General features: G+C 42.9%; 1 protein-coding gene across 10 annotated transcripts in view; it reads left to right on the top strand.

The window, feature by feature from the left end:
• Positions 1-12,485, top strand: part of ZFAND6 (zinc finger AN1-type containing 6) — a 53,796-nt gene extending 41,311 nt beyond the window's left edge. For 8 of the 10 annotated variants that reach the window (XM_083371389.1, XM_083371388.1, XM_083371393.1 and 5 more), the window contains exons 3-7: positions 2,195-2,306; positions 3,821-3,927; positions 6,856-7,077; positions 11,253-11,366; positions 12,286-12,485. In XM_083371389.1, coding sequence (XP_083227515.1) covers positions 2,195-2,306; positions 3,821-3,927; positions 6,856-7,077; positions 11,253-11,366; positions 12,286-12,434 — 704 coding nt within the window. In that variant the 3' untranslated portion in view covers positions 12,435-12,485. The remainder of the gene's footprint in view (positions 1-2,194; positions 2,307-3,820; positions 3,928-6,855; positions 7,078-11,252; positions 11,367-12,285) is intronic. The other 2 variants (XM_083371384.1, XM_083371385.1) reach the window with 2 other exon arrangements.
• The last annotated feature ends 3,149 nt before the right edge of the window (positions 12,486-15,634 follow it).

The following is a 15,634-nucleotide window of genomic DNA, read 5'->3' on the forward strand; positions in this document are numbered from 1 at the left end:
ATTTTGTCCGACAGATGTTGGTTAAACTCCTCGGCACGTCCCTGCAAGGGATCCTCCCTCACCTCCTGATTTAGGAGGGAGCGAGTCACCCTAAACAGGGCAGCCGGGCGATTATCTGCGGACGCAATAAGGGTGGCGAAGTGGTTGGACCTCGCCTCCCTAATTGCAGCGAGATAAGACCTAATATAGGCTCTTAGTCGCAATCGGTCGGGTTCGGATCGGCTGGACCTCCAACCGCTCTCTAGGCCCCGTCTCCGACGCTTCATCTCCCGGAGCTCCGCAGAGAACCATGGAGCTCGACGGGATCTGCACCGGGTCAGGGGCCGCAGGGGTACAACTCGGTCAAGGGCCTCAGTGGCCGTCCTTTCCCAGGCTTCCACTAAGGCCTCGGCCGAGCTGTGAGCAAGGGAGGCAGGTGGGGACCCCAGCGCCGCCTGGAACCTCTGGGGATCCATTAAGCGTCTGGGGCGGTACCATTTGAGTGGTTCCAAACACCCACGGTGGGGGGTGGCAAAACGGAAGACCAGCCGCAGGAGATGATGATCGGTCCATGACAGGGGCATGATAATTGGAGAGCCCCCACCAAGATCATCTAACCACCGTCCAGACAAGAAAACAAGGTCAAGGGTGTGGCCTCCCTCATGAGTCGGTCCCGAAATTACTTGCGTCAGGTCCATGGCCGTCATGGAAGCCATGAACTCCCGAGCCAACTCAGATGATCCTCCCAGAGATGGTAGGTTGAAGTCCCCCAAAACTATAAGTTTCGGGTTCTTAGATGTCTCTTCTACTAGTCCAGGGGTAGGGCAACCTTGTCTCTTTTATGACTTGTGGACTTCAATACCCAGAATTCCTGAACCAGCCATGCTGACTCAGGAATTCTGGGAGTTGAAGTCCACAAGTCATAAAAGAGACAAGGTTGCCCTACCCCTGGACTAGTCTGTTGCCATTACCCTGTGAGCAGGGTTGAAGCACCTGATTCAGCTTCTGGCTAGTTAGCTTCTGTAAATGAAGGAAGGGCACCATCTCACCCATTTTTGGCTGCCTAATATATCCTGGGGCTGTTGGGGTTTTTCACTTCACTGTCTGTAGAAGACAAGGCCGATGGATATCTTGCTTCCTGCTTTTATCAGAAACGATGGAAAGAAGGAGGAAGAGAATCTGCAACCATGATTAATTGTGTGGGTCCTCCAGTCTTACATTTCGGATATGATTCAGCCTTAAATGTACAAATCATGATACCACGGCCTTTTCAGTATAATTAAAGCCTGATTTTGGTGGCTTGTGTATGTTACCCAACTCTGATCAACGTGCCTTTGTCAGCAAAAGCTTGCACAACCTAGTTGGAAAAGGGAGGCATAAGTAACTTGGAGGAGGAAAAACAGGTGATACTCTGTTAAGAACTGCAGTGGAGTCAACACTGAAAGACAAAATTGCAGATGTTCTCATGACAGGGGCAGTTTACTTGCCAAGTTCTGTGTTGTTGCTTAAGTTAACAACAACATAGGAGTCTTATGTATTCCAGCAATTTGCTTTTTGTCAAGACAAATTGCGGGGGCCTGTGGCTGAGTCAGGGTGTCTGACCTTCCCATCCTCCAGGTTAGGAACCTCCTCTTTTTCCAAAAGCCAAACAAAACTCTTGCACCTTCTAGCTACATTATTTTATTTTATTTATTTATTTTAATTCCATTTATATACCGCCCTTCTCCGAAGACTCAGGGCGGCTTACAAGCTTAGCAGTAGCCTTCATTCTATGTATATGCCTGCTTATTAGGGCTTTCACACACACCCCAAGCGGCATTATTACAAAGTCAGCTTAATTGCCCCCAACAATCTGGGTCCTCATTTTACCTACCTCAGAAGGATGGAAGGCTGAGTCAACCTTGAGCCTGGTGGGATGCGAACCTGCACTAATTGTAGGCAGCTGGTGTTACTTAAGGAGGCATTAGCCCACTGCTCCACCAAGGCTCTTTGAAAGGCAGCCTAGGTTGAACCTGCTGCTAATCAGCATAGATTTGTCTTGCAAAAAAAACCCGGCATCTTAATTTGATGAATTCAGAATGGGTAACATTGGCTTGTCTACTACAGTTTGAAACTTTTGCAAGCCACTCCTCCAACCCCAAGGAGATAGATAATGTTGACAGTGTGGAGAATCTTGACATAAATGCTGTTTTGACATGAGTGTCTCTTCTTCTAGCAACTTCAGTTAATAGCCTAACCGAATCGTTACCAGTTCAATGCACTGACGGCAGCATTCAGGACGTTCCCTCAACTCTAGATTCTACGCTTGTACCAGCTACACAGCTAAGGTAATGTTTCTCTTGTGCCACTGGAAATTGTTGAATGTTTTTCGTTAGCAGTCCGATTTGCAAGCTACATGGCCCAGGATGATCAGGGGTCTTCAAACTTGGCCCTTTGATGACTTGTGGACTTCAACTCCCAGAATTCCCCAGCCAGTTGCTGAGAGTAGGGTGGTTCTTGCTCTATCTGCCCATAATTTTTAACAAGGACTAAGCAATTGGGCAGTGTAATGCTTTGAACTTAGTTGGGATGATTTGCTTTGCAAAAGTCAGTTTGGTGTAGGAATTAAGGTGCTGGATAGTAACTAGGAGACCATGACTTGTAGGCCTCCCTGAGGCATGAAAGCCAGCTGGGTGACTTTAGACCAGTCAACCTAACACAACTTACAGTGAGGTTATAGGGAAATGAGGAAGGAAAGATAAGTATTAGGTACACCACCTTGAGCTGTATAAAATAAAAGGGAGGATATAAATCTAGTGATTAAAAAAATATGCACAACCACAGCCTCTCTCCAGGTAAGTAGCCAGATCTGTTTCTTCTTTAATAAATAATGTACCAAATTTACAAGCCATCCAACTCTGTAGATTTTTGCCCAAGCAATCTGCCGGTCCTGGGAAGGATAAGCTGAAGCTTTGCACCTAAAAATCATTGCAGTTGATATGTCAGTTTTCTTTATATCCTTTTAATATGCACTGTAGCAATAGTAATAACACTTAGCGATTAAAGTTATGTTACTTTTATGTAAGGGTGTAGGTCTAAACATACGTTGTATATAGGATGTTTAAATGCGTGTTATGTATGTGTACACTTTGAAAGAAAGCAGCTATATTTCATTTTTAATGTGTGCCGTTGTGCCCACAGTAAAAAAAGGACAATAAAGGTAATCTAATCCAATCCAATCCAATCCAATCCAATCTAATATCTACTTATATACTGGTCAATAGTGCTTTACAGCACTCTCTGGCCAGTTTACAATGTCATCATATTGTCCCCCAACAATATGGGTCCCCATTTAACCATCCTCAGGAGGACGGAAGGCTGTCAAACTTGAATCAGTCAGCATCGAACTCCAGGCTGTGGGCAGGTTTAGCCTGGAATAACTGCATTCCAACCACTGCCCCACCAGGACTCCTGTAGACCCAAGTGGTGCACAAGTAATGTGTCTTGCATTGCTTGGCTTTTGATAACGGGCATTGTCTTCTTTCTGCTCTGTGTTGGTGACTCCACTGTTCTTCTGTCTGGCAATCCTGAAGGCAGGGGCTGTTGTCCTCCTTTGGGTCTTCACAATCACAACCTTCTGTGAAGGAAGCTAGGCGGAAGCAGTAGCTAGCTTGATGAACTTCAGGGTTGAGCCAGGAGTTTGAGCTCCAGTCCCTGTGATGCGTAACCTCACCATCCCAACTCCCTTCCCCCTTTTAATAAACCATTGAAATGGTAGATCTGAGAAGATTCCCCCTGGGTGTTTCCCTCCTTAGCGGAACACGGATGCCCTTTCTAAAGCAAGCTTTTCTTCTCTCCCCAGTCCCGTATCCAGCCCCTCGTCCCTTTTAGCAGAATCTGTGGCAACATGTGAAGTGGAAAGTACAGACATCATGGATAAACCCGGGCTTCAAGGAGAAGATGTACAAGGTTAGCACGAGGGCCCCCCGGAAGGCCTTTGGCTTCTGTTTTCATTTCGGGAGTGGGTTTCTTCATCATTCACTTGCACACTTTGTCCAAAGGCAAGAAAAGGAAAAGCTTGTTCACTTGCCTTAGGACTGGCTATTGATCGTTCTGCAATGCTGGCTTGTTCAAAAGCTGCCACCAGCAGAACTGAAGGAAGGTGTGGAGGGCTGCAGATTGACGCGGGGGGTCGCCGTAAGGAACGTCCTTCTGGAATTGCCATAATAGCACTCTGTACTAAAGGGCATTTGAGCCTCCTCCTGATTTTAGTCCCTTTATTGGATCTGGGTTGTTTTTAGTGGGTTGTTTTTCTCCCCTGGGTAATTCTTTGTTGGCACCGAATGTGACACTGATTGTCTGTAGAGTTACAATAACCAAATTGCAGCATTTGAACCAGTTTGGTCTAGTGCAGGGATAGGCAACCTTGGCTCTTTTATGATTCGTGGACTTCAACTCCCAGAATTCCTGAGCCAGCCATGCTGGCTCAGGAATTCTGGGAGTTGAAGTCCACGAGTCATAAAAGAGCCAAGGTTGCCTACCCCTGGTCTAGTGGTTAAGGCATCAGGAGGCTAGAAAGTGGGAAACCGTGAGTTCTAATCTCTCCTTAGCCATGAAAGCCAGCCGGGTGGCTTTGGGTTAGTCATTCTCTCTTAGCCCAACCAATTTCACAGAGATTGTGTCATTGTGGGGAAAATAGGAGGAGGAAGATGCGTTGGGTATATTTGCTGCCTTGAGTTATTTGTAAAAGGGAAGGAAAGAAGAAAAAAAATTGAACGAACAGGCTTTGTTGACTAAATGTTTAGATTTTGCCAAAGTTAGTAGTTCGACAACTACTTCTGATCAGGGGTTGGTGGCCTAGAATCGGTAGGGGTCTAGTTTTCATTCTTCTGTTGCTTAGAAATATGGTGACTCTAGGTCAGGGATAGGCAACCTGGGCTCTTTTATGACTCGTGGACTTCAACTCCCAGAATTCTTCAGCCAACATGGCTCAGCTTGGAAACCTCTCCCTTTCCCCTCAGCATGGCTGGGAGTTGAAGTCCACAAGTCGTAAATGAGACAAGGTTGCCTACCCCTGCTCGAGGTCTTTATTATAAAGGAGAGTCTTCTATTTCAGAAAGCTGTCCTTTAGATTTATTTACTTTTCAAAAGCTCACTTGTGTCCTTTATTTTCGTCATTTAACTTTTAGAGTAGAACTGCTACCACTTCCCATGCAGCCTCATTGTAGAAATCCCTTTTAGTGCTTGCTTCTTATAACTTTATAGCTTTTTATGCTTTTTTTTTTAAAAAATTTTTTTTATTAGAATGTGTGTTTCCCTAAGGGTTCTTCTTGGTTTCGTTCTTGAATTTTCCTTTGTAAAAGCCGAGTTATAAATATAATTAATAGATAGACAGACAGACAGACACAGACAATGTAGCTATGTGGTAAGAACTCTCAGAGTTTCATTTGAAGTTTGTGGGCTCCAGCCAAGCCTCTCTCCTGTAGTACGATGAGCATGATGTGACTAGATGTAAAACAGAGCTAAACTGATGATATAGAATTTTAATTTCAGGTCAAATGTTCATAATTCATGGAAACTGGAATGCTTGGAGAGAATAGAATAGAATAGAATAGAATAGAATAGAATAGGAATAGAATAGAATAGAATAGAATAGAATAGAATAGAATAGAATAGAATAGAATAGAATAGAATAGAAGAATAGAATAGAATAGAAGAATAGAATAGAATAGAATAGAATAGAATAGAATAGAATAGAATAGAATAGAAGAATAGAATAGAATAGAATAGAATAGAATAGAATAGAATAGAATAGAATAGAATAATAGAATAGAATAGAATAGAATAGAATAGAATAGAATAGAATAGAATAGAATAGAATAGAATAGAATAGGGAATGGAATGGAATGGATTAGAATTGGAATTGGAATTGGAATAGGAATAGGAATAGGAATAGGAATAGAGCTGGAAGGGACCTTGGAGGTCTTCTAGTCCAGCTCTCCGCCTTCCCATCGGGTGGGATATTCACATGTACAGTAAGAGCGTTTGGTAATGCAAAAGGGAAACCATCGCTTCTCCCCCCTGTCTCCAATGAGCCAATGTTTCCCCGCGCCAATAAGAAAAGGAGGGGGAGGAAAATACGTGGATTAGAGGCTTCCCAACATCTGTAGGGAACAGCTGATACAGGAAAGTTGTCATACCTAAGACAGGCAGAGAGAGAGAGGCATCTTTGATAGAGAGCTTTCTCTCTCACACCTCGGGTCCTTGTGAAAGGATGTGTGTATTCATTTAGGCAGCAAACGGTGTCTTGTCGCCTGCCAAATGAAGTGATGGAGAGAGGGTGGAGTATTTGCTACATGGAACCACTTTGGCAAGTGTCTGTTAATTTAAAACACTGACCAACAGAGTCAGATCTGAACAATTCCTGGGTAGGGCACAGCCAGAAAGTCTTAAGTTTGTAAGCTAGATTGGACAATTGATAAACACGGTAGAAGAAGACAGTGCCCAATCACGCTGAGAGTTATGGAAGTAATGGATGGGTGGAGCATTCTGGGAAAAATATGACTGCAAAGGGGGGATAATAACTTTGGATAAACTTTTCTCCTATGTTATGAATACTATTATTATCTTCTTTCTAACCGCAGCAGGGCTAAAATTGCATCCCGTTGCTAAACAGTCCATCCTTACTACCCATTTACCTACCATGTTATCTGCTGTCTCTCTAGAACTAATTAACTTTATCGTTCACAGACCTTGAATCCAATTATTTTGGGGCTGGGGTGTTAACAATAAACAAATTGTTTTTAAAACTGTGCATGTAGCATGTTTTTTTTAATCTGAAGAAAAAAAAACAAACACAAGCACATACCTAAAATACATATCCCGTTGAACAAATAGAACCAACATCAGTGGATCTTGCCGAGACAATTTCAATAGACAGTACCGGCGACGAATTTTCGATGGATAACTCAGATTTACCTGACACTGCCAGGGGCTCAGAAACAGAATGCGATTATGACGTGAACCTAGACAATAATGTAGATGGCCCTGATTTCCTGGAGGAGAACTCGAGAGCCAAAACGAGAAGCTGTGATTCAGATTTAACACTAACCACAGTAGGTAAGTGGGTTTCCTTGTTAAGTTTGCAGGCTCTAACCATGCTTCCCAAACCATGTGCTGGGTTGCACTAATTTGTCACAAAAATGGTTGAAGCGTGTCTGGAAATCTTGTTCCAGGGTGCACGCCCCCCTCCCATTTTTGTGTCCTTTTCCCCAGATGTTTCACATCGATAACAGAATCCAGCAGCAAAGTCTTAATTTTTGAGTGGTGCATTTTGTTGAGCTCTTTCAGTAAAGCAGAGGCTAAAATAAGCTTCCGATCTCTATTAGAGGCTTATCTCTATGTGTCTCCCGCTTGCCTTAAATGGTTCCTTGAAGTTTCCCCCTCCCATGGAAAAGTGGCTATGCAAAATGTTAGCTTCCCCCCCCAAAACGAGGTCACTAGGTTATCCCTCCTCTGAATTCTTGAAAACAGGATTGTTGTTTAAATGTGGCTTTTAAACTTTACCAGAGAAGAGCTTCCGTGAGCAGAGATGGCCTTCAAGAACTCTGTAGGACACGTTCCTAAAAAGTAGTCAGGTTCAGGTCAAAACTAAACGTAATTTAATTTAAACTGAATTAAAATTAAATGCAGTTACTGTTAACTCCGCTAGTTGTTGTCGACTATAAGAGGGCGGTGTTCATCTCTGTTTCAAGGCCATTGAGCCAGCGCTGTCCGAAGACATTTCTGCGGTCACGTGATCACGGTCATGATGTCATGGAGCATGATGTCATGGAGCACTGATTCCTTCCCACCAAAGTGGTACCTATTTATCTACTCACATTTGCATGCTTTTGAACTGCTAGGTTGGCAAGAGCTGGGGTGAGGACGGGAACTCACCCCGTCGTGTGGCACTGGGTCTCGAACCTGAACTGCCGGCGGCTTTCCAACCGCCGTCCAGCGTCTTAAACCGTTGCGCCAGTGTGCCGCTTCAGCATGACTAGGAAGTCAACAATTCTTCCAGTCATGGTACTTCTATATCATTGGCAAAATAACAAAATTGATTATCCTCTCAGCCTTCAGGAGTTGGGCTCAACTCAAAAGACACGTTATCTTGGCTTTGGTTTCTCCCTACATCGCTCACAATTTTCCCTTCCCTTTACATTAAAAACGGCACCATTTTGGAAGGGGAGTTATAAACCCAGAGGGCCTCAATTGCACACTCGTATTCTAGAGCTGCTGAAGAAAATGTCCACCTAATTGTCATTAAAATATCTATCCTGTTCCATCTGGTGGGGGTTGGATGGAATAGTTGTGCCCCAGATTTCACATGTTTGGGAAACCCTGGTTGATACATTTGATAAAATGGAGCTCAGGAGAATCTCACAGTGAGAGTGGAGAACATGGACTCTCCTCTTACATCAAGGCAGAAAGCATTTGATTGTTAAGTTTATTGGAGTCAATTGAGGAAAATCAGAAAGGATAAACTATATAAATGGTGCCCATTCTTATCAAGTGGTATCAGACTAAAACATTTTATCTCAATCTTTTTTTTTTCCTATTCCACCTCTTTTGCCAAACTGGTTCTCTGCTTGCAAATGTCTTCCTAATGTGCTTCTGTTGTCATTTTATTCTTGCATGCACTGTGTAGTTTACTAATGCTGTCTTGAACTATGTGGTGCCAGTCAATGTGTGCCATTTTTTTTTTCACTTTTTCCACACTGTTGCTTGTATATTCCCCTTGTCACAATTCTACTCTAATCTCTTTTTCTTTTTTTCATGTTTCTACTTGCAGCCTTTCAACTTCATGCAGTTTCGTAAAGAACAAAAGTGTTAACAGGCAAAATTAACCATAATCCTGACCTTAAATGAACGCTTATTTTTACACAGTCTTTCATTGTCATCTAAGATGTTTGCACTGCTGTATGACTGAGTGTGTGTGAGAAAGCCGCTATCTCCCTCTTGTCATAATTCAAGACATACTTTGGAGAGATAATTTTATGAACACATAAGGAGCAGTGGGGTCATTGATCAGCATTCAGGGAACTGTAGGATAACGTAACCAAGTATTTGCTTGCCATTATGAGATTACATTTTTGTGGAGAGCTGTCTTCTTCCACTCTGCAATTCACAATGCTTCAAAGGTCTCCAGTTTGGTCACCCAACGAGGGACCAGGCAGATACTCATAAAACCAGGGAAGGAATAATCAGGAAAAACTTCGGGATTGTCCAATGCACATTTTTGCTCCAAGCAGGAATCTTGCAAACATAGCAGATCCTTTGGGCAGTGGAACATTCACCTTACTGCTAAATCCAGGGAACAGGTCTTATCATCTCATCCCTTTTAATTCAGGTTGCTAATGATTGAATCAAGAGCCTTCTGGAAGTTAAGTATGTGAGTTACAGAGCTTTCTCTGTTTTAAAGGGTTTTATTTGGTGGTCTTTTTCTTTAAATGCTCACCCCTGTGCTTAGCACTCATTCTGTATGTCTTTTCTTCAGACTCAAATGTCACAGATGTTATTGACCATTACCTGGGCTAACCCAAAGCTATTTTTATACATCTGTGAAGTCAATTTTTGTTCTCCTCTGTTGGTCAAGAAGATGGTGTACCTGTGCCTGTCACTTGCAGAATCTGGTTATGAGACTCCCATTAGTCTATTGCACGGGTGTCAAACTCGCCGCATCACGTGACGTATCATGACGTATCGTGACTTTTTTGGCATTGCCGTAGCTGGGGTGAACGCGGCCTCCGTATGATGCAACCGGCCCACGGGCCGGCAGTTTGATACCCCTGGTCTATTGTATTGAGATGGTCAACAGGCTATTATTTTGTAACTATCATATCGAAACTAGTCCACAGGATTTTTTTTCCTGCTTGTATTAGTTCCTCTGGAAACTCTTCTTGTTCTAGTGCTTTAACATTCCTTTCCTCCCTGGTAGAATGATTTACAGCCTGGATCCACACATTGTACTGATCCATCGTGTGCAAACCTGGTCGCTTTTGTCTCTTACGTTGTTTAGTAATCATTATGATTAGCTGTTGAATACAGGGGCTTCCGACCAAGCAGTCAACGAGTTGCCATTTCAGTTAATTCTTAGCTCCTTTGCAATATCACGTCCACTTGTCTGGAATTGTTGGTTTGGGTATAACTGTATGAATCAATGTTGGGACAGTACTTTCCTGGGATCCTTTCCTGTAGCCCATTATGTGAGCAATCAAGAGAAAATACGATGGTCGTCTTGGGGTGGGGTTGGGTTGAACTTTGTTTATCCTTCAAAAGTGAGGGCAGGATTCATTCTGAGAACAGATGTTAAGAATCTACAGGATGAAACAAGTGTCTTAAACAACTGCAAGAAAGGAGGAAGGGGATAAAAATGAAAAGCGCAGTCTCAGAGGGACTTTGAAGTCCACAAAGTTTTCTGACAGCACTTTTTGGAAATACAAGAATTAGACCTTTTAATTTGTTGTAATAATTTCAGTTGTTTCACCAAAAAAAAAAAAAGAAGTTATGTTTCATTTTGAACAGCTACCTTGAGTTTCTCCTGCATAGCAAGATAGACTATAAATGGAAGAGGGCAATGGATATTTTTTCCGGCAATGTCATGGATATATTCCCTTGTATTTGTGCAAAATAGGGCTCTTTCATTTCGCCCCAATGACTTTGGAGATGGGCTCTTATCCCAAAGAGCTGGGTGCTACATTCAGAAACCCTTGTAGTGTGAAAGAAAGGTTTTTTTAAAAAATGAGGATAGCTTTGCAACATTGGGGTGGCAAAACGAGGATATATGTTGATGAGTGGCTTAATCTGAAAAGTTGAGTGAAGAAGACTTGGTATCAAGTCATTCCTCTGCAGCCATTTTTCACCAGAGCAGCATAAATTTGCAGCTTCAATTCTTCACTCTCAGTGTTACTTTTATTTTACGATGTCCCGGGACCAGCAGGAGGCTGGGCGGCCTTCACCTCTGGAGTGTATTCTGAAGAGACCAGCCAGCCTGTATTTGCAAAAAAAATTGGATTGATTCCCTTGCACATTACAGAGGATTAAACTACTAATCCTTTCCAACTGCAATTCTAAACAGGATTTTGAGTTGCTCGTAGAAGAAAATGGAGTAGATGGTGATGATTGAATGGCAGAAGATCCAAGGTCAATTCCTTGGAGTTAAAAACCCCAAGGCTGTGGATTTGAACTGTGCCAAAGTTGGCTTCCAATGTTCTGGCTGTATCCTCATCTTTCTCCCTCTTTTCTCTTTTCAGCTTCCGCTTCCGATGGTGCAGAGCCTTCCTCTGAAGAACAAGGCAAATCATTTGATAAACCCAAACAGAAAAAAACTCGATGTTTTATGTGCAGAAAGAAGGTTGGTCTTACGGGTAAGTTCTCTTGGATTCTGCCCTTTGAACTGAACAGTTGAGTCTAAAGCTGGGCTGACAGTTCGCAGAACAATAATTGACTGATTAGCCAATAGGCTATATCGGAATTTTTTTTAAAAAAAGGACAAAATGTACTACAGTAATAAAACCATGTATTAGAAAATACAGTAAAAGGCGTAATGAAAAGGAAAAAGTTTGAATCTTACTTAGGTCACCCCTGAATTTACCCCAGTCAGATCTCAGTTATGCTGTTTAGTTCAGAGAAAGAGTCATATTATATGTAATTTGGGGCTTCTAACCACATGAGGGACGCGGTGGCTCAGTGGGTTAGGACGCTGAGCTTGTCGATCAGAAGGTCGGCAGTTTGGCGGGTCGAATCCCGAGTGCCGCGTAACAGAGTGAGCACCTGTTACTCGTCCCAGCTTCTGCCAACCTAGCAGTTGGAAAGCATGTAAAAATGCAAGTAGAAAAATAGGGACCGCTACGGCGGGAAGGTAACAGCGTTCCGTGCGCCTTTGGCATCTAGTCATGCCGGCCACATGACCACGGAGACGTCCTCGGACAAGCGCTGGCTCTTCGGCTTTGAAACGGAGATGAGCACCGGCCCCTAGAGTCGGAAACGACTAGCACGCATGTGCGGGGGAACTTTTACCTTTACCTTTAACCACATGTGAAATGTAAGGATCCCACCAGGCCATATGCCTAATCTGTGACCAAGAGATTGATCCATATTTCTTATACAGTAACATTTAAATACTATGTTGTGTTACGCTCCAATAAAATCATGTCCGTCGTAAGGGTCTTGGTTAAACCTTCCACATTATCCATTGTGTCCAGCAATCCACATAAAATCAGCCACTTTTGTGGCTTCAGAGTTCCCAAAGACCAGACACTTCCATCTTTTGTTCTTTCTTTCCAGGGTTTGAATGCAGGTGTGGAAACGTTTACTGCGCTGTACACCGTTACTCAGATGTCCACAGTTGCTCTTACAATTACAAAGCTGACGCAGCTGAGAAGATCAGAAAAGAGAATCCTGTAGTTGTCGGGGAAAAGATTCAGAAGATTTGAACTGCTCCTGTAGCTGGAATATTAAAATGTTTGACCACCTGCAGATGAAAATTGACTTGAGCTTTTTCCTTCCCCTTTCACAAACCCACACACACATAAGTCTTTCATTTTTTTTTTCAGGCCCGCCCCTCGTAGACTTCAAGAACACAAGAGGACAAGTGTCCCAAAGCATGCATGTCATCAGAAACATAGATTCCCCCCTCCCCCCACATACACTTTCTTTTAGCACACGACAAACCACCACCTTTCTTTTCAGGGTGCTTTGTTTTTAGGTCCTACAGATGAAGACATAAACTTTACACAACTGAGCCTGTGGGAACTGATGAATGGATACCATGGCTATCAAATTATCGTCTTTTTTTTTAAAAAAAAAAAACATCGAGTGCAGAAGGCTTTCTCAAAGTTACGTTGGAAGGCATCCGTGGTTTTCCCACTTCTCATCCTAAACGTGCATGCATTAACCCAAGACACTTCCTGGTCATTTTGTATATAGCGTTTCTTTTTCTCTCTGCAGCACAATTTCCCCCATCTTTTTCCACTTTGGTAACGCCTTGTACGGCACGACTAGCAATCAATAACTGAATGTATTTAATCATTAAGGCTGCTTGGTTTCCCCTCCCACTTAACAAAAAAAATATACACACGTTTATCATAATAGCTTGTTTGCACCTACTATCTATTTATGTATGCATCGTTTGTTTCGGGAGCGTGTCGAGAGAGTGCTGAGATTTTAAAGCCTGCGTGATTTATTTTCTCTCTTCAAGGTTATTTTTTAGGGGTTTTTTTTTCCTTTCTCCTCCTCCCCCTCCCCTTTTATTTTTATTTTATTTTCGTTTTCTCCAGCGTGCATGTTGAGAGTTTGCTTGCTCTCAGAGTTCCTTGGGAATTGTGCTCATGGGGGTCTTTTACGCGCACCAGTACAAAGAATGAAGAACTTTTAAGCGTATTGTATTTATGTTCACCCACGTCTTTTAACTTTGATTAAAATAAAATTTTAAAAATTTGGGATGGAGGAGTGGCAGTTGCTGCCTTTTGCTTGTTGTAAGAAGTCGGGGCGCCTGCATCCCTTTCGGGGCCTGGAAAAAGGATTTGATGAGAAGCAATTGGATGCAGTTCATTGCACGGAAGAAAAGCGAATTAGATTTGATTAGGAATATCGGTATCGATGGAATCCACCTTGAGGAAAGCCCATTTGAATATTGGACTGAGCCAGGTGAGTCTGGATTCAGATGACATAAAGACACGGGTTAACCTGAAAGTGCTTTGTTCTTTTAACAAGACGAGCCTGACTTCCTTTTTTCACAGAATAAAAGAAAAGGGAGAATTTTGAATGGATATGAAAACCTGACAGAACAATTAACCAGTGGAACAACCTGCCTCTAGAAGCGGTGAATGCTCCAACACTGGAAGTTTTTAAGAAGTGACTGGACAGCCATTTGTCTGAAATGGCATAGAGGGCTTCCTGCCTGAGCAGGGGGTTGGACTAGATGACCTCCAAGGCACCTTCCAACATCATCATTATTATTATTACCTCACCCTGGAAACCAATAGCCTCTCACCACATTAAAAACCTATATAAGAAGTCCTCAACTTACAACAATTCATTTAGCAACCGGAGTTAACAATGGCACTGAAAAAAGTGACTTAGGACTGTTTTTCACACTTAACGACCATGGTCACATGATCAAAATTAGGATGCTTGGCAACTGGTTCATATTTACGACAGTTGCAACGTCCTGGAGTTGTGCAATAACTTTTTCTGACCTGACAAGCAGAGTCAATGAGGAAGCCAGGTTCCCCTTTAGCAAGTGTGTTATTAACTTAACAACTGCAGTGATTCATTTAACAGCTGCAGCAAGAAGATGGCAAAACGAGGCCAAACTCAGCTGTCTCACTTTAGCAACAAAAGTTGTGGGCTCAGTTGTGGTCGTAAGCAAGGACTACCTGTAGGTTGAAATGTGAGCTTAAAGCTAACATGGTTAATGAGAAGGATGAGAGAGCACTGGGCAGTGTGTGTGCAACCTTTTACAACTTTGGTGCAAGTAGAGAAAACCCTTCGCTTAGGGTTATCCAGATGTAGAGATGGGAAGGCCTGGAAAAACAATGGAAAAATTGGGGGAACAAGATTCTTTTTTGTTTTCAAAGCCCTTTGGAAAAAAAAACAGAAGAAAACCCCCCTCTTTTTTCCCATTTTCCAGTTTTTTTCCAGGCCTTCCCATCTCTATCCAGCGGTATCTTTATTGTTGTTTTTTCCCCCCCACAGTTGCTTTTCTGCCATGAAAGAGCATATGGGAATAGGTGTGGATTTGATTTATTTCGACTTCAGCCTCTCTTCCTGGTTTTGTCGATGTCTCAGCTCTGGAAAGAGATGTCTTTTGATTTTTCCTGTCTCTGAAAGCATGAAAGACAAACACGGAATTCTCCCGATTTCTCTCTCTCGAGCTTTGAAGGCGTTGAATGCGAATCTTCTGAGGGAGAAAGTCCCAAAGTCCAGCGCGTTTTATTTCTGGTGAAGAAAAGTCGCTGCTGAACACCTGATAACACCGGAGAATATCTTCCAAGCTTTTTCGCCGAGAGTTGCCATCTAGTGATTTTAACCCAGGCGTGTGTCTTCTGGAATTAAAACACGTTTGCTCCATGGTTCTGTGGGCAGCTTTTCAGATAGTTAAAAAACGTTCTGGATTTGCAATATCAGCGCGTGCTTGCTTGCTTTTGTGCAGGCCGTCCTCAACAACGGTTTGTTGAGTGACCGTTCAAAGTTAGAACAGCACTGGGAAATGTGATTTGTGACTGATTTTCCCAGTTATGACCTTTGCAGCATCTCTAGGATCAGGTGATCAAAATTCAGATGCTTGGCCTCTGGTTCGTGTTTGTAACCATTGCTGTTTCCCAAGATCGATCTCTTTTTATGACCTCCTGATAAGCAAAGTCAATGGGGAATCCAGATTCACTTAACAACTGGGTTCTCTTTTAACTGTGGCATGGCAGGTCAGAAAATGAACATGTCTCACTTAACGGGAAATTTGGGCTCAATTGTTGTAAGTCGAGGACTGCCTGTATTCTGTAATGATTGACCCAGATCATAAATGCTTTGTTGAATTTGAACTTGTTTGTAATAAAGGGAACCCCCAATTGCATAAGGACCTCCTGTAAGTACATGGCCTGGGTCCGGGATATCTGAGGGAACACCTGCTGCCGGC

This window comes from Vipera ursinii (genome assembly GCF_947247035.1).
Source record: "Vipera ursinii genome assembly, chromosome: 11".
NCBI classification, from domain to species: domain Eukaryota; kingdom Metazoa; phylum Chordata; class Lepidosauria; order Squamata; family Viperidae; genus Vipera; species Vipera ursinii.